Below are 21,240 nucleotides of genomic sequence, written 5' to 3'. Positions count from 1 at the left end.
AATCGGGCCAAAAGGTCCGGGGTGTATATGACTTGGCGAACGAATGAGTGGCAGAAGACTGGGGGAAGATTGATAAAGTGGGGTCCCTATAGAGGGTGTCTCCAAGATGGTATATGGTTTGTCTGGGTATTGTAACGCAGTGCATTTATGGAAGTGGTGTCGAGACAGCAGAATTTAACAGACACAGGAGTACGAAGAGGTCAGTGAATGCTGGTGGTTGGTGTTTAAAAGGAGGGACAGAAGCAGAAGGATGGAAGCTAAGACAGAACACACACAAGTCAGCCCGTCTAATAGTTGAACATCATGTCTCTCGCGTCGTTGGGTGCTTGTGGCACATTTTACCCGAGTCGAGCTTGATTGGTGCAACAGCCGGTTTCATGGAGCCACGGCATAACGGAAAGGAGTAAAACGAGGTAAGAGAGGACATGTACTCCGTCCTGCGTGCTGTGCACCTGAAGCAACCGCGTTCGGAGTTCGGAGAAATTGTCATAGAAGCAACTCGGGAGAGTGTCGGATCTGCAGTGCAGAAAGATGAGGACTTGGTTGGATTCTCTTCCTGCCCTGAGTTTCTTCGCCCGTCGGAAGTTTATCGAGGTAGAACGTGGGGGGGGGGGGGAGGGGGGGGCTGGCTAGCGGGTATGAATCCTGAACGAGAATGCAATTTGCCCGTCACGAAGTAAAATGATCGTCCCAAATTATCAACCAGAGTGTGCTCCCGTCCATGACCCTTCCCTTCACGTAGCGGACAATATTGTCAAAACAAAACCCTGCTAGATGAACCGGGCCTTGTCCCCGGCGCTCCGCACCTAGTACGAACGAGCTTGGAAGGTAAAGTACCTTACTCTACCTATGTAGAGCAGACCGTCTACACGCCAGCGCCGCAGGCCTAGCTTGGCCGGCAGATCAACCATTTAGTTATCCTTTATATCCAGCTACCTGAGCCGATAAGGCTGAAATGACAGCATCGTTTCCTCAACTTGTCCAAGTTCCACGGCGAATTTACACCCGAGAAATCATAGCTACTTCGCAGCTTGAAACGGCCTACCCAGCTCTGCGGGGCGAAACTGGGGGACACCATCGACCCTCCAATGGGCCGCCCGAGGAGCCATGCAGAACAGGATCTCCCGAATCTAGAAGACCACCCGGTCCCGAGAGCGGAAACCGTTGCTTATGCATGGCCGCATCGAAGGCGAAAAGGTAGATCGCCGGCCCGTCTGTGACAGAACGTCGCCTACGCCGGCAAGCAGTGTACTTGACGTCAGGCGCTCGAGGGGATCAGGTTCGGACTCATGCGGCGAATCGGATGCATCGACTCGCGGAGTGTGGGATGTCAAAGACGGATCCAGTGAGGGCCCCACGGGCCCCTAGCCCGCGGTGTCGCTCGAGTCGAAGAAACGCCCCCTCCTGAGAGTTGCAGCCCAATGTTTCCAGGGACGGCGGTCACTTGCAGCTTTCCATTGCTATCATACCGTTACATCTCTTGCTAAGCGATATAAGCTTGTTTGGAGGCACGCGGGGCTCGTTTGCCACCAGCCCTGGAAGGGTTGCCACGAGTCCATTTGTGGTGGCTGGCGGCGGAACGAAGGAGACATGGGTTCGTATGCGCCGGGCCGGCGACTACACTAGCCTCCCCTAATGTATCATAAAGTGGGCTACACATACGCCACCAGCAGGGCATTACTCGGAAGCAGATTAAGGCTGTCGCAGATGCAGCACCAAGATGTTCAGTGAGGCTCGGGTCCTCCTGCGGTCCGTCTGATTGAAACACGCCTGAGACGAGCATCGTGGGCGCCACTGTCGCAGATCCCCCAAGCACGGTACCCTAAGCAACCCCCTGGTGCAGGCTTGGCACGCACTGTGAGTGGCCAAACCATGCCCTGAAAGACAGGTTTGCCGCTAAATCCCCAGGGTCCCACTGAGCCCTGTCTGCGACCTGGATCCCGAGCAGGGGCTGCAATGTTCTTCGTCCCAACCTTAAACATGCGCCTGCCCGTCTGATTGGCCATTCTTGTGTCCAGAGCCTCAAGCCGGTCCCATTGCGGTAAGCCAGCCGCGAGGGGGCCGCATGGGGTCGCACGGGGTCTCTGATCACGGCGCCTGCAGAAAGCTAGGGTTAGGACGAGGACGGTAACGAGGAAACGAAACATGCCCAGGTGAACATTGTCTCTTCCCTCAGTCCTGCCATCTGAACTGATTAGGCAGTGTAAGCTTGCCCCGACGGTTCTGCCGCCGCCCGGCAAAGGCGGCCTGGACTGAAGTCCCGAGAGCTCCACCACCACCTCCTCCTCCCCCTCATCCTCCTCCTCGGAAGCGCGGCGTCGTTCAGGGCAAGTCTCGGCGCGCCCTGAGCGCTCGAGAGGAGACGGCCTGCATATCCCGACCCCGCGCATTGTTCTAGTCAGCCCCCCTGTTTCCCTGTCTGGGGGGTGCTCGGGACGTCGAACGTGATGCGGATCCCGGAAGAGTCAGCAGCCGCTGGCTCTGAAAGGGACAATCTTGGCAGGTAGTCTTTATTCATGGCCGTTTCCCACAAGGCCGGGATTCCACCTCTTCCCTCCTCCCTTCTCGTCTCCATCCCCACGCCTATCTTCAGTTCGCCTCCCTGCCCAAAGCGCTGGTCTGCTTTCACTCTCCTTCAAGCAGCTCAGTCTGTCCCTCTTTCTGTCTTGTGGCTTCTCCAGTAAAACAACAGCCTTATATCTTAATTATCTTTGTAATAGTCTTCCCTCAGGCAGGCCTTTTTTTCTCTTCGACAGCTAGGCTGGTCTTTACTCCCGTGCCCTGCAACGCTCACTTCGTTTCGGACGAACCGGAGAATCCAGGACAACAAGAAAAGGAACGCACCAGGAGACGAAATACCCCGAGCCGTAACCGATCTACGCCGACCAAGATGCCTTCCGTCACCAAGACCATCGGGGCAGTTGTGGCAGGGTTGGCGGCCGTCACCTCGGCGCTACCGGCAGTCCCCAAGTTGAACAAGGGTCAGGTGAGGATGTTTGAGCATGCGAAGCGTCAGAACGCTGCTGCTGCGGCCCTTGGCCTGAACGATATCGATATCCTGCAATTGTAAGAAGAGACAAAAGACTATCTTAGCCCAGATTCCACGTCGGCGGCATGGCTGACATTTAATCTCTCTCTCCCTGTAGTGCCCTTACGCTCGAATGGCTCGAGGCGGCATTCTACCAACAAGGATTCGCCCAGTTCCCGGCGACCGACTTCCAGGCTCTAGGGCTCGACCAGAGGGAAATCGACGACCTCATCAACATTGGCAAGACGGAAGAGGAGCACGTCGTCCTATTGCAGAGCGCCATCGCCCAAGCGGGCGTTCAGCCAGTGCAGCCCTGCACCTACAACTTTGGCTTCACCGATGCCGCCGGCATGGTCGGCACGGCCGCCGTGCTGGAAAACGTTGGCGTGTCGGCCTACCTCGGCGCCGCCGCCCTCGTCTCGGACGGCTCCATCCTCACCACGGCGGGCAGCATCCTCACCATCGAGGCGCGCCACCAGACCTTTGTGCGCGCCGCCAGCCGGGGCGTTGCCGTGCCGCAGGCCTTTGACACGCCGCTGTCGCCCAAGCAGGTCTTCTCGCTCGCCGCGCCCTTCATCGCCAGCTGCCCCGAGGGGAGCAACCTGATCCTGACGGCCTTCCCCACGCTGACCATGGCGGCCGGCCAGAACGCCCAGGCCGTGGTGGCGGGCGCGACCGTCCAGCTGCAGTCCGACGCCGCCACCGGCGCCACCCACTGCGCCTTCACCACCGGCGGCATCCCCGGCGGCACCCTCTTCACCCAGTTCGACCCCGCCGTCGGCTGCGTCGTGCCCCAGGGCCTCGCCGGCGTCACCTACGTCAACCTTGCTAGCGCCGGACCCCTGAACGGCGTGCTCACGGACGACATCATTGTGGCTGGGCCCATGGTGATGCAGGTCTCGTAGAGACGCTGACGGGGGTCGGTGTATGTATGTGTGTGTATGTGTGTGTGGGGTGTGTGTGGGGTGTGTGTCGGTCTGGACGTCGAGGGGCCTTCCTTGATTCTTTTTACCCTTATCCGACCATCCCACGGTACTCCGTCGAGGGGCCTGTCTATCAGTCCGGATGGCGGGGGTACTACTCCGGAGAAGGGCCGAGTCAAAAGTCGGCATTCTTAGACCAGTCGAGTCAAGACCACAACCCTAAACAAAAAAAAAAAAAAAAAAAAAAACAGAGACCAAAATCTTTCTCTTCGTTCGCCCTTGTTCACTTCGCTTCTCTAGGCTATATCGCATAGCAAGTTACGACATAGCCTGTATATAATCAGCAGCTTATTATATACTTTGACCCTAGCGGGAGAGGTGTCGTGGGGGCGCTCCTGCCTTCTTACCATCTGGTCCTGTTTGACTATTTTTTATATCTTGTCTCTTATCATTTTTGGTGTAACTGCTTGGATGGGATGTTGAGATGATAGTGGCTGGAGGAAGGGAGATACCCGCCATGCTTGGTCCAAACATGGTTGATGATGCTGCAGTTGTTCTTCTCACTAGATATACGTAGTACTATTTGGGGTCTTAAAAACAAACATTACCTTGCACTCAGTGGTACACATCCGTGACTCATATTTCTCTCTCTCTCTCTCTCTCTCTCTCTCTACGTGTCACCCACCACGTCTATAATCTCTCACCACTATCGCTTCACCATCAAACTCTTACAGCCTTGCGTCCTGCACACGGACCTAGATACACGAACCACGACTTAAACGGGGCATTGGCGCCTGATCAGCATCTCCGGGTTGAATCGGCTTGCCGGTTACATTACGGTCAGTCCGGTTGTGAGTTCTCCCAACCCCCTATCTAAAAGGCAGCGTAGAGGGGGGGGGGGGGGGAAGGGGAGAAAAAAAGCCAATTCCAGCAGCCAAAGAAATCCTTATATCCCTGTTCCCAGCCTACCTACCCGTGTCCATCCTTTCAACACTTACACTAAGGACGGTCTCACATGCCGGCATTTCGTGTGACATAACCAGGTTAACCCCGATACCGCCTCTTTGCCCGCCCACTTTGCGACAAGACCCGTTATCTACTCTAGCTGATCTTCCATTCGAACCCTAATCCAACCATCCCTGCAACGTCCTGCAGTTTACCTCCGTGGCTGGTAACGGAAAAGAGAGTGGGGAGGGGACCCTTGGGTTCGTGGGTTGGGTCTCGGCGCATGTGGGAATCGCGTCAGTTCCCGGTTTTGGTAGATAAGGTTAATTGTGCCCATGTGCTGTGCCATCTCCTTGGTTTGGCGATCCGTATCTCTGGATGGACCCTGCATAAGGTACATACGACGGGATGCTCGCCCACGGCGTCGGGCCACGCGGGAAGCTTATCGTGTATCGCGCATGGTGGTGGTGGTGATATGTGCCACGGCATGGAAATGCGAGATGACGATCGATGCGATTGTGGCTCTTCTCCAGTATGAAACATGCGGGATGTGTGGCATTCTGCGAGATGGGAGATTGAGGATCCCCATGTCAAACTTCACCTACCTACATCGCCATCTTCCTCTGCTTGTGTTGCTGTCGTTGGTGTTGTTGCTGTTCGTGGTGTTTGGCAGTGTAGTAGCATGTGAGTGATGCGCAACCAAAGCTGGATGCGCAGTTGGGGTGCGAGCGGCCAAACCAAAACAATTAAATATTTCTCCGTAAGACCTCGTTGTCGCGCATCCATGCCAATGTTGTTCCTAGCATAACTATCGCGCTGTCGATGCCGTGTGCTTAGGCGACTTTCATGTGCAATTCACGATGAACACATGGGTAAGGCTTAGCGTGAGGTTCCCACCCCCCTGGACGGGCCAATCTCAATTAGACCTATCAGCGTGGAGGCTCAATCCGTTACCAGATCTCATTACAACTTCAAGATAAGCAGGGTGCACCGGCATGGTTAGCCTGCCGGCTCTGGGTGACAACCCTAGGTTATCAACCTCGCGAAGACGTAATGGTTTTTGTTTACCCTGTACTGACTTGCCCATTCGGGACGATCCGGAGGCGAAGGGCACGAGTAGTGGTCGCCCGTGGGCCAGCGAAGTCGGAGTCGGGCGAAAACTTACCGGGTGAGTTGGCATTTTCCTGATGGGCTTTCTGTTACCCGACCAGGGATGATCTGCTACCCGAGTTGCGTCGGTCGGGATTAGCTCCCGTTGAACCCGCCAAAAATTTCGAATGCGATCCCGTCAGATTTATCCAGCCCTCGAGGCGGCCAATCAGTGCCCGCGGATAAGGAGCGAGGTAAGCGGGCAAGGGTTGCCCGCGGCAGCAAGTCTTCGATTGTCCAGGATTAGGCACGCGAGCAGTCGCCGCAACCACGGCGGATGGCTGATGAATCGCTGGCAGGTGTCGACATGGCGCGCGTCACCAATCACATCCCAGCAACCCTATCGATAAGCAGGCGTTGTCGACGAGGCTGCGCTCTGTTGCAGGGCTGGAACTGAGCTGATCGTGGATTCCGGAGAGAAAAAGCATGTCAGTATCATTCAGTCGCCGATCTCGTCGGCCCACGGTAGCGAGACAAAATAAGCAGAACTGGATTGGGCGGCGGGCAAAAGGGAGAAACACCAGCCGACAATGCGTACATTACAGTCGGGCCATGTCGAGCGTGGGATGGTGTGCCGTTCACCCAGAATGAGAGCGAAAACCGGCGCGGCTCGAAGGCGAACCCTCGCCAAGACGTGGCCACTCTTCCCGCGCAGGGGAGCCCCTCGTGTGGGTATGCGGTCAATCCGATGTGACCGGAGGTGGTGAAACGGAGCTACGAGCTGCCCACACCTCGAGGGCAACCGCTGTTACTGCGTTCGGCCGAGCAGTTCTCTGGAGCAGGGGAATATCGAATTGTCGTCCCATCTCGACGTCGCTCCTCGGGCCTTTTCACCCCCACCATTGACCACTGGCTCTTGGTATATATTCCCTTCTCCTGCCCGTCTTGCGCCTTCCTCCTCCTCCCATCTGCTCTCTCCCTTTCCTTTCCCATCCTCCCAGCGAAGTGCTAGCCGCCAGTGATACCCCGTAATACCCTCTTCTAGACAAGGCCTCCTTCGCCATTGGATACGCGAATTGACCATCTGCCACCATGTCGCACCTCCCCTCCGAGCCCGAGTTCGAGCAGGCATACCAGGGTAGGTCGAAGGGCCACTCAGCACCCTCTCGTTGCGACTGGGACTGACAGTAGTCTTACAGAGCTCGTCCTCACGCTCGAGAACAGCACGCTTTTTAAGAAGAACCCCGAATACCGCACCGCTCTCAAGGTCGTTTCGATCCCCGAGCGCGTTATCCAGTTCCGAGTCGTCTGGGAGGACGATGCCGGCAATCTCCAGGTTAACCGGGGCTACCGTGTGCAATTCAACTCCGCTCTCGGCCCTTACAAGGGCGGGCTGAGATTGCACCCCTCAGTAAACCTGTCTATGTAAGCAGACAAACGGCGGGGCCCCCCAGGAAAGAGAGAGAAGGGGATAAAGAAAAAAGAAAAAAAAAAAAAAAAAAAAAAAAAGGCCGAAAGCGAAACAAGATTGGCGCTAACTATGAGCCAGTCTCAAGTTTCTTGGTTTCGAGCAGATCTTCAAGAATGCGCTCACTGGATGTAAGTGAAAAAGAAAGCTGCTTGAGAACGAGGATTGGCGAGCGCTTGGCTGACCGTGGGGCAAAACTAGTGATGATGGGTGGTGGCAAGGGTGGAGCCGACTTCGACCCCAAAGGCAAGAGTGATGCGGAGATCCGCCGTTTCTGCGTCGCTTTCATGCGCGAGCTTTCCCGGTATATCGGTGCCGACACCGACGTGCCAGCTGGCGACATTGGCGTTTCCGGCCGGGAAATCGGCTTCATGTTTGGCGCCTACCGCAAGGAGCGCAACAAGTTCGAGGGCGTCCTGACCGGCAAGGGTCTAGACTGGGGCGGCAGTCTGATCCGGCCTGAGGCAACTGGCTATGGCCTCGTCTATTACGTCGGACACATGCTCGAGTATGCTGGCGCCGGAGATTGGACCGGCAAGCGCGTGGCTATCTCGGGTTCGGGCAACGTTGCCCAGTACGCGGCGCTGAAGTGCATCGAGCTCGGTGCGACCGTCGTCTCGCTGTCCGACTCGAGGGGTTCGCTTGTGGCGGCTGGCAACGGCCATGTTACTGTAGAGGATATCCAGGCCATCGCCGAACTCAAGGTGAAGCGCCAACCTCTTTCCGACTACGCCCACAAGGGCAACCTCAGGTGGGTCGAGGGCGAGCGGCCTTGGTTGCATGTCGGCAAGGTCGATATCGCCCTGCCCTGCGCGACGCAGAACGAGGTCAACAAGGAAGAAGCGCAGGCCCTGGTGGCCGGCGGTACCAAGTTCATTGCCGAGGGCTCCAATATGGGTTGCACCTTGGAGGCCATCGAGGTCTTTGAGAACAACCGGAGGGAGAAGAAGGGTGCCGCAATCTGGTACGCCCCTGGTAAGTACCGCCCGCGCCGCAGCGGCCTACATACACCCTCCTGACGCCACACCCACTGCTAACACGCCCCCCTTTAGGCAAGGCTGCCAACTGTGGTGGTGTCGCTGTGTCCGGCCTTGAGATGTCTCAGAACAGCCAGCGTCTCGCCTGGTCTAAGGAGATGGTCGACGACAAGCTCAAGGACATTATGAAGAACGCCTTCCAGCTCGGCGTCAACACGGCCAAGGAGTATGTCGACCGGGCTGATGGAGAGTTCCCCAGCTTGGTTGCCGGCAGTAACATCGCTGGGTTCGTCAAGGTTGCCCAAGCCATGTACGACCACGGTGACTGGTGGAGCAAGGAGTGAAAACGCGATCCCGAGACGTGCTTCGCGAGGTAGCCACGGAAGCCTGCGTGCGCGGAAGTTGTGTTGGAGCGCGGCGATAGTGACCAGCACGTTTTCCGGCTATGGAGGGGCCCCCAAGCCTGGCGCTCTGGGGCTTTGCAGAACGGTTCTCGGCGGCTTCCGTCTTCTCCCTTTTTTTTTTTTTTTTTTTTTTTTTTTCCTTTTCGTCTTTGTTTTCGGTCGGCGTTAGTGGTGTCCCGTGGGGGCTGGAGTTCATGGTTCGGACGAGGTTACGAATGATTCCCTGGGTTAGCCGGCGCTCTATCAGGTCATGGCTTGAGGCAAGGTGTGCCGCAACATCTTTTCCTTTGATTGGTGGCTCGGTGAGCAGCTCGGGACGATGATGTGGCACAATCAGAACTCGAACAAGGCGAGCTGCGCGTCCTGGTGGGCTCGGGCGTCTCACCGGCAGGGGGGCAGGGGGCCGGAAGGTGAATAGGTTGGGAGCGTGACCATCTTCGCCTTTCCCGGGGGACCTGGAGCCAGAAAGTAGCCGCCTTACGGAGGCATAGAAGATAGATTGACTTGAGATATAGGCATGAATGAAAATATCAAACAAAACACAGTCGGGTCGAAGACGCAACAAATGCAGGATAGCGCGCCATCGCAGATTTGAGTTATCCAGCTGACCAGAAAACCAAACTGTCCCCCACCGCCAGGACATAATTGGACTAGGATGGTAGATAAGGCCCTGATCCCCCTGGCCCATGGTTCAATCATTCCCGTGTCGTCTTGTGCGGCAAGCTATGCGCGGTATCAGCTTGAGAGAGATTACGGCTTTGAATTGGATCATAGATTGTGTGGGAGCTGTTCCTGTAGACTACTGGAAAGACCTTGCCGTGTCCTTGTTGTAGATGGACTTGCAGAATCCCGTGGGGGGATGCCATTTCGGGAGCACCCACCTACTTTACCTTATCTTGAGCGGCAGGGCACAACGGCCGCTGCAACGATGATAACGGTGTTGGCCGACCGAAGCGGGCAGTCCGACGAGAAAGAACAGCGGGTAGTGCAGTGTACTGTACCAGAGCGCTAAGAACGGAAACAGACCACATGAAGGGACGCTCGCACTGTGGTGCACACAAAATTCTAAGTCGGTTGCCTGTTTTCGCATCTCGTAACACCAACCCCAGTTAAAATAGTTCCCCGTGGTCGGGACCCAATGAATGACGGGGGAAGCGTTGCTGGACTCGGCGATGGAATTCCGATGCGCTTCTGCGTGTTCCCCTGCATCTCAGCACCAGCCAACCAGCGCCCAGTTCTGTTGTCCTGCATTGAGGAGCTGAACATAACCCGATTTTCCCTCCGCAACAGGTGCAAGCTCCCGTGCTCCGATCGCGTTGATCGCCCCGTCGTCCTTTTCAGCTCAACTAGGACGTTAAGGCAGATGCCACACTGGGGCCCCAAAAGTATGTTTTTAGAAATGGCTCGGTTCCACTGCGAGGTGCTATTGCGGGCGAAAATGGCGACGATGGCGACGATGGCGGCGATGGCAATGATGACGACGACGACGACGACGACGACGACAACAACAACGGCGACAACGGCGACAACGGCGACAACGGCGAAGACGACTAACGACTGCGACAATGCGGAAAAATACCAAGTAACAACGGGCGCTTAGCGCGGGAAAGCCGCCCTGGTGCTTTGCGTCAAGCCTAATCTCGCGACCTCCTTGACACCTCTTACACGTGCTTCTCAGGCGCCAGGGCTGAAAGCTTACGGCCCGACCCAGGCAGGCGCAGTTTATAGCCCTGTCGACACCCTTTCCCATTATGGGAGGCTCTGTGGAATCCCTACCGAGCCCTGGCGGGTTTCCCGTTTTATGTGGCGGCCAATCACGGCCGTCGGGTTCCGAGTATCAAGTCTGAATGGACGGCGGCAATCAATGTGTTGATTTGAACCCCTCCCCTGCCTTGACGACAGATGACGGTTCTGCACGCACAGGTGATGCGGTTGCGAGTTGCGCTCTGGCGCGGATTGGCTGCCATACTTTGGGGATCATGTTGGCTTTGCGAATGGCCTATCACAGCAACCATAGCACCCTTTCGTTTCCCGTCCAATAATATCAGCAGCGCAAAGGCAGATCCAGGCAAGCACGAAACGAGATCTTCTTCCGGCAGCGGCCCCACAATCAGCGCCGAATCGTCACCGGCAAAGCTACCTAAGGCTGCATGAGGCGGACCAGTCAGGGAGGGCACCCATTTTGCAGATGTGGTCGATCCCATGTGAGACATCATCGACTTTGGACAAGCCCTCGCGGTCGCCCCAGTTTCGCCTCGCTGCGTTCGGTGGACAAATTGCTTAATTTCCTAGTCCATACTACACTACCATCAGAAGGTAGAACAATGACGTGAAGGTCGTCGTGACGGGGGTGGGGGGGCCCGTTAGAGAGTTGCAGACGCCACAAGGCAGCAACAAACTCGATCCGGTCATACACTACCCCAGCAATGCCATTGTCGTGGCTATGGCTTCCGAACCGCGCCCGGGGCCGTGGGAGCTGGCCTTTCCCGTGCTGACGGGCGCCTCCACATCCCATCTAAGGCACCCCCTCCGCTCAGCGGGATGCTTGTCCGATGGTGGGCTAAAAGTATTTCGACCAATGATAGAGTGCTCATCCGGGGCGATTATTTTTGCCCAGCCCAGCCCCAAGGACGCTGCTGGCTGCGCCTTGATCGGGGAACGTAGCATGCATGGAACGTCCGAGGATATTTGACCGTTCTTGTACTCCCCACACACCGGTCGCGGGACTACGGATGGGCTTGTGCCTACCTCACCCATAGGTCGATGCTGTCCTAGGACGCTTGGCTCTGAACAAGCCACACTGGTAGGGAGTACGAGATGGCCCGGGGTCAGAATATATCAGAGATATCCTATACCCCTGACCCGATTCCATCCATATTCTGGTGCCTCTTTGCATATATCATGGGTTTCGAGCTCCCGGCTGTCCCAATTGTACTCGTCTCTCCCAATACTCCACGCTTGGCGTCCTTGCGTCTCCATCTTGGACTAGCCCGCTAGCTGCTGCGTGCATCTACAGTTGTTTCTCCTTCCCAGGTGGCCCCGCCAAGGAGCGATCCGCACGAGAACGGATTGAACGGATTGAACGGACTGAACGGACTGAACGGACTGAACGGACTGAACGGACTGAACGGACTGAACGGACTGAACAAAACTGAACACCCGAATTCTCAGCTCTACGTGCTTCCAACGGGCACCATGGACGAGTCCTCGGCCCAGAAGCCGGCGGGATCATTGCAGGCCAATGCCCCTATCTCGCCACCACTTACTCCTGCACTGCATGGCAACGCCATGGGCATCATTGATGGTCAGGCCGACCTCGCTAATCTCGGTGTGAGGCGATCATACTCCCCGGACCCCAGCACCTCCTCCAGCACTGCTTCCCTATCCGGTGCAACCGCCAGCCCGACACCCCGACCCGCCTCGACAGCCCCGCCCGCGTCCTTCAGCGACCCCCGGCATGCCAACCTCGGCCGGAAGGACTCGCACCCGATCCCGACCTACGGTGTCCACGAGCAGGACCCTTCACCTTCGAGCCGCGCCAGGGTCAAGATACGGAGCTACACGGATGGCCGGAACGACAAGAAGTTTCCCCGGCTGTCAAAACCGGTCGAGCTCCTCCGGAGCTCCTACGATGTCGTCGTGATAGGCTCGGGCTATGGCGGCGGCGTGGCGGCGTCACGTATGGCGAGAACCGGACAGTCGGTCTGTATCCTCGAGCGTGGCCGTGAGAAGTGGCCGGGCGAGTATCCCACGGGTTCGCTCGAGTCGATGAAAGAGATGCACTACTCGGGCACGCTTGCCCCTGGCGTCCTACCGGGCAAGCTTGTCGAGGGCGGCGACCCGACAGGCATGTTCCACATGATCTTTGGACGGGGCCAGAGCGCCGTCGTCTGCAATGGTCAGTTACTGTCCAATCCAAAGCGTGATGCCGCGGCAATGCTAACCGTGCTGGCTAGGCCTTGGCGGAACAAGCCTCATCAATGCCAATGTTTTCATGGAAGCCGACAAGGAGACGCTGGCCATGAAGGCCTGGCCCCCTGAAATCAGGAGCAACGTCGACGGCCTGGACAAATGTGAGTTCGATCCTTGCTGAGATGTGTGTTATGTCGGGTGGCTCGCGTCCCTCGGACCAAGCAGCCTCTGAGCACGTTATGCACAGCCCCTCTCGCATTCAGCCTGCTAATGCAATCCGATGCCCCCTCACAGACTACGAGAAAGTAGCAGATGTGCTCGAGCCCGTCGAGTATCCCGCCGATTGGCCGGAGCTGCCCAAAGCGAAGCTGCTCCGAAAGCAAGCCGAAATCCTAGGCTTGGGCGACAAATTCAAGAAGGTGCGGCAGACGACTCGCTTCCGCAATGGGCCCAACAGCTGCGGCGTCGAGATGTCGCAGTCGGCCCTGACCGGGCAAGACGCCACGGGCGTCAATGACGGCTCCAAGACGACCACCCTTGTCACATACATCGCCGATGCCTGGAACTGGGGCGCCGAAATCTTTTGCGAGTGCGAGGTGCGCTACATTGAGAAGGTCCCCAACGACGAGGGCTACCGCGTCTATTTTGCGTGGCATGGTAGGAATAGGGGCCTGTTCAAGGCCAATCTGCATGGCGACCTCATGTGGGTGCACGCGAAGAAGGCCGTGTTCCTCGGTGCCGGATCGATTGCGTCGACAGAGATACTGTTGCGGAGTAAGGCTATGGGCCTTGGTCTGAGCAATAAGGTCGGCGAGAATATGAGTGGGAACGGAGATATGCTGGCCTTTGGGTGAGTGAACAAATGCGAGGGCTTGTGGAAGTGGTATTTTTTATTCGCTGACTTGAATCTTAGTTATAACACGGATGAGACGGTCAACGGGATTGGACGGCCTGTTCCCTCTCCCTACAATCCAATCGGGCCAACCATTACCAGTGTGATTGACTGCAGGGATGGCCATGAGAACCCGTTGGATGGGTTTGTCCTCGAAGAAGGCGCTATCCCACACGCTCTATCGCATCTCTTCCAGGCGATGCTAGACCTCATGCCTGGGAAGAAAGAACCCAGAAATGACACCATCATCGAGCGGACTCAGGCAGCCCTGGCTCGATACGGGAGCAGATTCCTCGGGCCCTACTTCAAGAATGGCGCTGCCGAGAGGACACAAGTGTACCTCATCATGTCCCACGACAGTGAGAGACTCTCCCCCCTCTTTAAAAATATCTAGCATCTGGCCTGCGTGGGAACTGACTATCATCTGCAGGCAACCAAGCCATGTTGACACTGAAGGACGACAAGCCTATGCTTGAGTTCCTCGGAGTTGCCCGAAGCAATCATGTCAAGAAGCTTAACGCGCTGCTGGAGCGGGCTACCGAGGCGGTTGGCGGCACCTTGGTACACAGCCCCTTCTTCGCACTGCTGGGACAGCAAGTGACCGTCCATCCCATCGGGTATGTCATCAGTTTTTCATTTCGTTCCATTTATCGCCATGCCGCGCATGGGCTTGCTAACGTTGAATCCTGAACCGCAGTGGAGCGTGCATGGCCGGCGACAACACGGGTCGGACAGGTGTGACCAATCATGTGGGTGAAGTTTTCACGGGCGAGGGCAGCGAGACCTATGACGGCCTCATCGTTACTGATGGCTCGGTGATCCCAACGGCGCTAGGCGCCAATCCATTCGCCACTATCGCCGCGCTTGCTGAACGCTCAGTCGAGGCTTACGCCACCTCCAAGGGGCTCACCATCAACCAAGAGAGGAATGGCATCCTGGACCTTCTCGGTGAGCCCCAGCATGCCCCCAAGCGCTGCAACCCGATGCGGAAGCGCGAGAAGCAGAATGCAATGGAGGAGCAGGAGAGCATCAGCGTGGCGAAAACGGTTATCCGTAATGCACGCGAGCTTAAAGCGAGCGGCATTGGCTTCACCGAGGTCATGTCCGGCTTCATTCACTACGACAGAGACCTCACCGAGGACAACCAGGAGACATATGAGCTTGCCCACCGCGTCGCCAAGTCGCTCTGCGAGAGCGCCCGCTTCTTCCTCAGCGTGCAGTCGTTCGACACCAAGGCGCTGGTCAAACACTCGCAGCACCGGGGCATGTTGACGGGTACCTTTGTGTGCCCGGCGATCCCCGGGTCGCCGTTCATGGTGCAGCGGGGAGAGTTCAATCTCTTCATCCTCAACAGCAAGGCCCCCGGCACGCGGAACTTGACCTACGACTTTGACATGACGGGCGTCAACGGCAGGAAGCTCCACTTCCACGGCTATAAGGTGGTCGACTCTTCGGTCGCCCTGGCTCCGTTCCAGTTCTGGAGAGCCACCAGCACCTTGTACGTGACCATCAGCGAACACGTGCCCGGCATGTGCGCCGATCTCGACGACGAGGACGCCTGGCGCCAGGGCGCTGTGCTCGCCAAGGGTATCATGCACATCCAGCCCGCCGACTTCCTCTCGCAGATCAACACCATGACGCCCACCGGCAGCAACGTCTTGAAGAAGGCCATCAGCGCGGCTAGCTTCCTGACCTACTTCACCCGCAAGTCGCTGTCTCTGTTCTTGGCCCCTCTCACCCCGCTGCAGTACCCGACCCAGACCTTCAGCGGCTTCATCAACGACACGCCGCCGGACGCGTCCATCGAGATCGTAGCCGCCGACGATGTGTGCACGCGCATGCACATCTGGGAGCCGACGCACGTCCCCGGCGGCGACACCAAGAACATCCGCAACCTTTTCATGATCCCCGGCGCGTCAGTCGACCACCAGATCTTCGCCCTCCCCACCATCCCCTACAACGCGGTCAACTACTTCACGCGCGCCGGCTACCGCGTCTTCATCTCGGTCCACCGCATCGGCCAGCTCATGATCGCAGGCAACACGTGGACCACGTACGACGCCCGCCTCGACCTGAAAGCGTGCCTCGAGTACATCCGCAAGATCCATGGCCCGGAAAAGATCTACACCATCGCCCACTGCATGGGTAGCGTCGCTTTCGCCAGCGGCCTCCTCGACGGCACCATCCCGGCCAGCTGGATCCTCGGCATCACCTGCAGCCAGGTCTTCATGAACCCGGTCTGGGGCCCGACCAACATGGCCAAGGTCATGGCGGGGCCGGTCCCACTCGACAAGCTGTACAACCTCGCAGCGGGAAGCTGGTTCAACTGCAGCACATCGCGCGACGACGGGTACCTCCAGAAGGTGCTGAACCAGTTCCTGCGCCTGTACCCGCAGCCGCGCCGCGAGATGTGTAACAACGCGGCGTGCCACCGCACCTCGCTCGTCTTCGGCCGCTGCTGGAACCACAACAACCTCAACGAGGCGACGCACCGGCAGATCGACCGCTTCTTTGGCGGCATCAACATGCGCCTGCTGAACCTGCTCATGCGCATGGGCTTCGAGGGCCACGTCATGTCCCAGGCCCCCCTGTTCGACGTCCTCGACACGCCCAAGAACATCGCCCGCCTGCGGGGCATCCCCATCATGCTGTTCGTCGGCCGCGACAACGCCGTCCTCTCGCCCGTCGCCACTGAGCGCACCTACGAGATCCTCTGCGACGCCTTCGAGGACGGCGAGTACAAGCGCAAGGTGGTGCCCGGCTACGGTCACCTCGACGGCTGGATGGGCAGGAACGCCTGGAAGGATGTGTACCCCTTTGTGCGCGAGGAGGTGGATCGCGTGACGAGGGGCGACTCGTACCGGTTCGAGGAGCCCGACGATCGCTTCAAGGCCATGGTGCATGGCGGGGAGCTGTTGTATTGAAAAAAAAAAAAAAAATGTATAGGATATCTCGTGGTTCGGGAGTTTTCGGATACCCTCTTTGGATGCATTTCTCTGGTTTTGGATGGTAAAAACGGATTTACATGGGAAGATGGAGTTCGCTGTCGTTTCTGGCTTTTTTTCATGTTTCAAGTTTGGGCTGGAGTGTCCACTCCTTTATTTCTATATACTAGCAGTTTGGAGACTGGGATCGAAGGAGCAACTACAGGGGAATCACCTGGCAGGGGCTCAGAACCATGGATGCGTTGGCAGGGCCAACCAGGAATATGAAGGATAGTTTAGCCCCATGTTGGCTACTTCAAGATAACTTTCCGTTCGTTTTGCCTGTGAAGCCGATACAACCTTCGTACGCTCTGCCATATCTACCTAGCTCGAGGCTATGCCAGCCCAGATAACAAAGCTGCCACACATTGAAGAAAACGATGACTTGAACCAAACACAATTCTTAACGGGCATGACGCCTGGTTAGAGTTAGGACCTTCTCACTGTGACTCTGGGTCTCAATTCGAACCCATACATATATACAATTAGATGATGCTCTCTTTCTAGAGGTCCATCATAGCACCACACACTCATTGAGCAGACGACAGCATCGGAAGACATGCACCATTTAGTATTACCACATCTCAACATATACCCGCCACTTGATTCATCCCGTGATAAAATATGCAGCCATGCCCCAAAACGCCTTTCATAACCGTCCTAGTACTAGCAAATACCAAAGTGACCCTCCCATTTCTCATCACCAAATGGCAGCGTGGTCAGAATCAAACCTCTTCAGCTCCCGATTCGCATCCTCCAAGTCCTTCTTGGCCTTCATGCGCATGTAGAAAATCGGACAGTCCTTGCTGCTGCAAATGACCTCGCAGTGCATGCTGCCCTGGCACCTTTGGCACTGCGTCCACAGCCTGCCAAACCGCACTTCGAGATCCGACACCTTGTCGAGCGTCTTCTTGTACAGCTCGCCGACGCGTGGCGCGTCGTCGGCGCACACGGCCCCCTGGCTCTCCTCCTTGCCCGTGAGCGGCTTCTTGCAGCCCATGCACGTCTGCGTCTTCTTGGCGAACTTCATCAGGCCGCCGACGGTGGGCGCCGCGACGGAGATGGAGCGGGTGTGGTCACCCGTGAGGAGGGACTTGGCCTTGGTCTCACCGAGGATGGGCTCGAAGATGCGGCCGAGCGGCTTGGCGAGCTGGTTGTCGAGGTAGTACTTTGTGTCGATTGGCACGTTGTGTTCGAGCACGTAGATGGGGTCTTCGGAGCGCTCAAAGTTCTTGGAGCCCGCCGCGCCCTTGACCATGACATATGCCACGCGATCGCCGAGGGCTGGGGCCGAACCGGCATCTCGCTTCTTCATCCTCTGCGCGAGCTCAACGTGCGCCTGCTTTGCGGCGTAGTCTTCCTTGGTCAGCGCCTTGGTGATGACCAGCTTGGACATGTCGATCTTGTTTTGCAGGAGGTCGGCGATTGTGTCTTTGACGTATCTGCGAATGGGGTTAGCATAGCCTTCCGTCGTACCCGCGGGCCGTGGACATACTCCTGAGCGCCTGGCACATCCTGGTCGATGAGAATCATCCTGAGCACCTTCTCGATGACGGTCTGCACTAAAAGACAGTTGTCGCGTCGAACAGTCTCGATACCCTTGGTGTCCATCTTGTCGTACTTTTCTGGCTTCGTCCAGTAGAGCCCCGCGTAACGCTTCTTGTTGATAAGTAGGTACGGGAAGTAGACCTTCTCGAATTCTAGTTTGATGGGTTTGATAAACTTTGCTGAGACGAACTGGGACGCATCCTCGCCGAGCTTCATGGCTTCGGCCAGGTCTTTAGTGCCGAATTTGACCATGACGGAATCGGTGTCGCCGTAAATGACCTGAGCATCGTGAGAGTAGCCATTCGCGATGCAGTACCGTTGCTCAACCTCCTGCTTCGTCTTCTCAATCATCTGCCGACCGAAACTTGTCGTGCTGCTGGCGATCTCGAGACAGGGAAGCTTGCCATTCGTGGCGCCCGTCAAACCGTAGACCGAGTTGGCGCTGATCTTCAACGCCAGCTGGCGACCATTCAGCACAGCCTTCTTGAAGGGGTCCGTCTCAGCAGCCAGCTCCCGCTTCGCTTGCTTTCTGGCTGCGAGCAGTTCCTCGAGAATCTGCGCCAACAGGCCTTTCCTCTGCTTTGTGGTGACAAACATGTCTCCGTTGGGAGTGATGATGTAGTCCTCGTCTTTCTTCAGGTTCCATTTCTCGACGTCCTTCTTCTTGATCAGCGTCGTGTAGCAGAGATTGTGCGCCTGGATAATGCTGGGATACAGGGAAGCGAAATCCAGCGTGGCAATGGGCACGTCGTAGTAGCCCCTGGTGGGCTCAATGACAGTGGCACCTTCATACTGCTCTTCCGTAGACTCTAATCTCAAATTGGGAATGACCAGCTTTTGTTCCAGCGCCTTGCGGAACAGCTGGCTCAGGAATTTGACTTGCTGGCCTCTGGCAAGAAGGAAGTTGAACGGGACGCCCGTGACTCTTGCCATTTCCGTGTAGTTTTCGAGGCAAGATAGCTTGTCCATCAGCCTCTGCGGGAGGTAGGCATCCTTGAGGCAGTACAAGGCCAGCCTGCGCCTTGATTCGGGGGTGCCTTCGAAAAGCTCGGTAATCATTGAGTGATGGACGTCCTCCTTCTGTTCACCTAGAAAATGGGAGCAAACCGAGTTCAGCGTGTAACTGCGAAGTTGGTAATCACGCTGGACGAGCTGCAACAGGTCGAGTTGGAGTCGGCCGTTTGTGTTGGTAGCCTTGGTGTCGCGGTTGCCCATCTGCTTACTGGAAAAGTTGGTCTCTTTCGACACCGACTTTACCATGGTACGGGACCAGTACTCGAATCCGTGGACCTTGAGGTGCTTGGCACGGTCAAGGAGGTAGGGGAAATCGAAGTTGGCAATGTTGTAGCCGATGATGATATCCGGGTCGACCTTTTCAAGGAAGTCTCTCCACGCCGAGAGCATCTTCTCCTCCTTGTCGAACGCTAGGATCTCGGTCGCGACGATGGGGCTCGTCGAGTCGAGACAGAAGACGTTCCGGACGAACGGCTTCTTCTCACCGTACTTGGTGACAATGTTGGCGATCTGGATGACCGAGTCGTGGTTGGCCTCGGGGAAGATGCCCTTGCGGCCGGCGCACTCGATATCGAAGGAAAGAATCCTCAGGGGCGCCATCTTTGACCACTCGCCAACAGGCTTGTGGGCGATCAGGTCCCTGTAGCTCATCTCGGCCTCGATCTGGCAGTTGGACTGCTTGTCGGTCACGAGCTTGTACCGGCCCGCCGGCGCCTCAACCCAAGCCATGCCGGCAATCTAGATAACCCGTCAGCTTCAGGGTCCCAATTCTGACACGCGACAACATACCGAACAATCCACCATAAACCGTAGCAAGTATTGGATGTTATCATAGGTCATGATGTCGTCGCCGGCGGTCTTCCACATGCCCTTCCAGTTGGCGTGGCCCTTCTCAATTGTCGTGCGGACCTTGTTGATGAACTTTGGGTCGGTCACTGTGATTTTGAGATAGGGATTCTGGACGTTCCCTTGAAAGCCGTATATGTTCTCTCGCATTGTCATGACGACTGAGTCGATAACGGTCTGGTGCATGGCGAGCTGTGTCTCCAGGTAGGCGCGGAACTTGGGGCAGTCGTCGGCGGTGAAAGAGACGGGGGCTGCGACGTAGAGGTAATGCTTGAAATCCTTGACGTGCAGCAAAACAGAGTTGCCATTGCCGGTGACGCCAAATAGCTTCACAGTAGTGTGGCCGCCGGCGAGCGTACCCTCCTCGGCTTCAATCGACTGGAAGCAGAGGTTGTCCTTGGCTGGATTGAAGTCGCTCGGCACCGGGGGGCGATCCCAGACTTGGTCCTTTTCTGAATTGTTTTGCTTGAGGTCCGAGATGTCCTGGCTCATGCGCTCAAGGACCTCGCTCTCGAAGGTGCTCTTCTGTTGGCTCGAGGCGAGTTTACCCTTCGGGTCATTCTGGGAGCTGTTGAATCGGGCTGTGGGAGAGGAGGAGGGTACTGGGTCGAGACGTCGCTTCTTTGAGAAGGCTGTTGGAGTTGCTGCGATATTGCGACGGGTGCTCGAAGCCTCACCAAACACCCGCTTCTGCGGGAGCGTCGTGGCGGGCATCGTGACTATCGTCTAAGGTCTCGACACGATCTAGATGTATGAAGTGGATTGGCGTAGCTGGTCAATCCCTCAGGTCATGGATGCAACGTCTTTGTTGTGGGATTGTGGCATCGTACGCCGGTTCCAGAACGAAGTTTGTCAAGGAATAAGCAAACACTGGCTGAGTGTTCAAGTCGCGGCACGAAATTCATGGTCCAGAATCAGGGTGACGCGCTCTGCCCTTGTTACGTGACGAGCCCCACTTCTCGAACGCGACCTTTAAAGTGGTCCGCCCACACAGTGCGGTGCGGCCAAGCTCAAGGCAGGGGGAGATGGTGGTGATATCTAAGCGTGCTAATCCGTTTAAACGAATAACTTCCGAGCACATCTCATGCAAGGCAGAGGGATCAATATAGCGCTGGGAGAGCAATGTAGAGCAGTCTCAATACAGAGTGTAACTGTGAATACCTAAGGACAAAGCATCTCTCGTACACGCCACGCAAGAGGCACAATTTGT

The 21,240-nt window shown here is 56.8% G+C and overlaps 4 protein-coding genes across 4 annotated transcripts; 3 read left to right on the top strand and 1 right to left on the bottom strand.

The window, feature by feature from the left end:
• Positions 1 to 2,890: 2,890 nt before the first annotated feature.
• Positions 2,891 to 3,933, top strand: MFIFM68171_04618 (Twin-arginine translocation pathway signal; the record flags this gene model as incomplete). Its single annotated transcript, XM_071060038.1, has 2 exons — positions 2,891 to 3,066; positions 3,147 to 3,933. 2 exons carry the CDS (start codon positions 2,891 to 2,893, stop codon positions 3,931 to 3,933), a joined length of 963 nt encoding a protein of 320 aa, XP_070916139.1.
• Positions 3,934 to 7,077: 3,144 nt separating this feature from the next.
• On the top strand, positions 7,078 to 8,774 carry GDH3 (NADP-dependent glutamate dehydrogenase; the record flags this gene model as incomplete). Its single annotated transcript, XM_071060037.1, has 5 exons — positions 7,078 to 7,123; positions 7,185 to 7,410; positions 7,535 to 7,584; positions 7,655 to 8,428; positions 8,506 to 8,774. 5 exons carry the CDS (start codon positions 7,078 to 7,080, stop codon positions 8,772 to 8,774), a joined length of 1,365 nt encoding a protein of 454 aa, XP_070916138.1.
• Positions 8,775 to 12,029: 3,255 nt separating this feature from the next.
• On the top strand, positions 12,030 to 16,562 carry MFIFM68171_04616 (Cholesterol oxidase; the record flags this gene model as incomplete). The annotated part of the gene is made up of 6 exons (XM_071060036.1): positions 12,030 to 12,732; positions 12,791 to 12,907; positions 13,041 to 13,596; positions 13,660 to 13,997; positions 14,069 to 14,255; positions 14,336 to 16,562. 6 exons carry the CDS (start codon positions 12,030 to 12,032, stop codon positions 16,560 to 16,562), a joined length of 4,128 nt encoding a protein of 1,375 aa, XP_070916137.1.
• A 760-nt stretch (positions 16,563 to 17,322) lies between these two features.
• POL3 (DNA-directed DNA polymerase delta) lies at positions 17,323 to 20,744 on the bottom strand (the record flags this gene model as incomplete). Its single annotated transcript, XM_071060035.1, has 3 exons — positions 17,323 to 18,064; positions 18,118 to 19,922; positions 19,974 to 20,744. The coding sequence occupies 3 exons, from the start codon at positions 20,742 to 20,744 to the stop codon at positions 17,323 to 17,325; spliced, it is 3,318 nt and encodes a 1,105-aa protein (XP_070916136.1).
• Positions 20,745 to 21,240: the final 496 nt, after the last annotated feature.

The sequence above is a fragment of the Madurella fahalii genome (assembly GCF_045866475.1).
Source record: "Madurella fahalii IFM 68171 DNA, scaffold_2, whole genome shotgun sequence".
Taxonomy (NCBI): domain Eukaryota; kingdom Fungi; phylum Ascomycota; class Sordariomycetes; order Sordariales; genus Madurella; species Madurella fahalii.
Note: the sequence above shows the minus strand (reverse complement) of the source record. Positions and strands in the feature narration are given on the sequence as shown.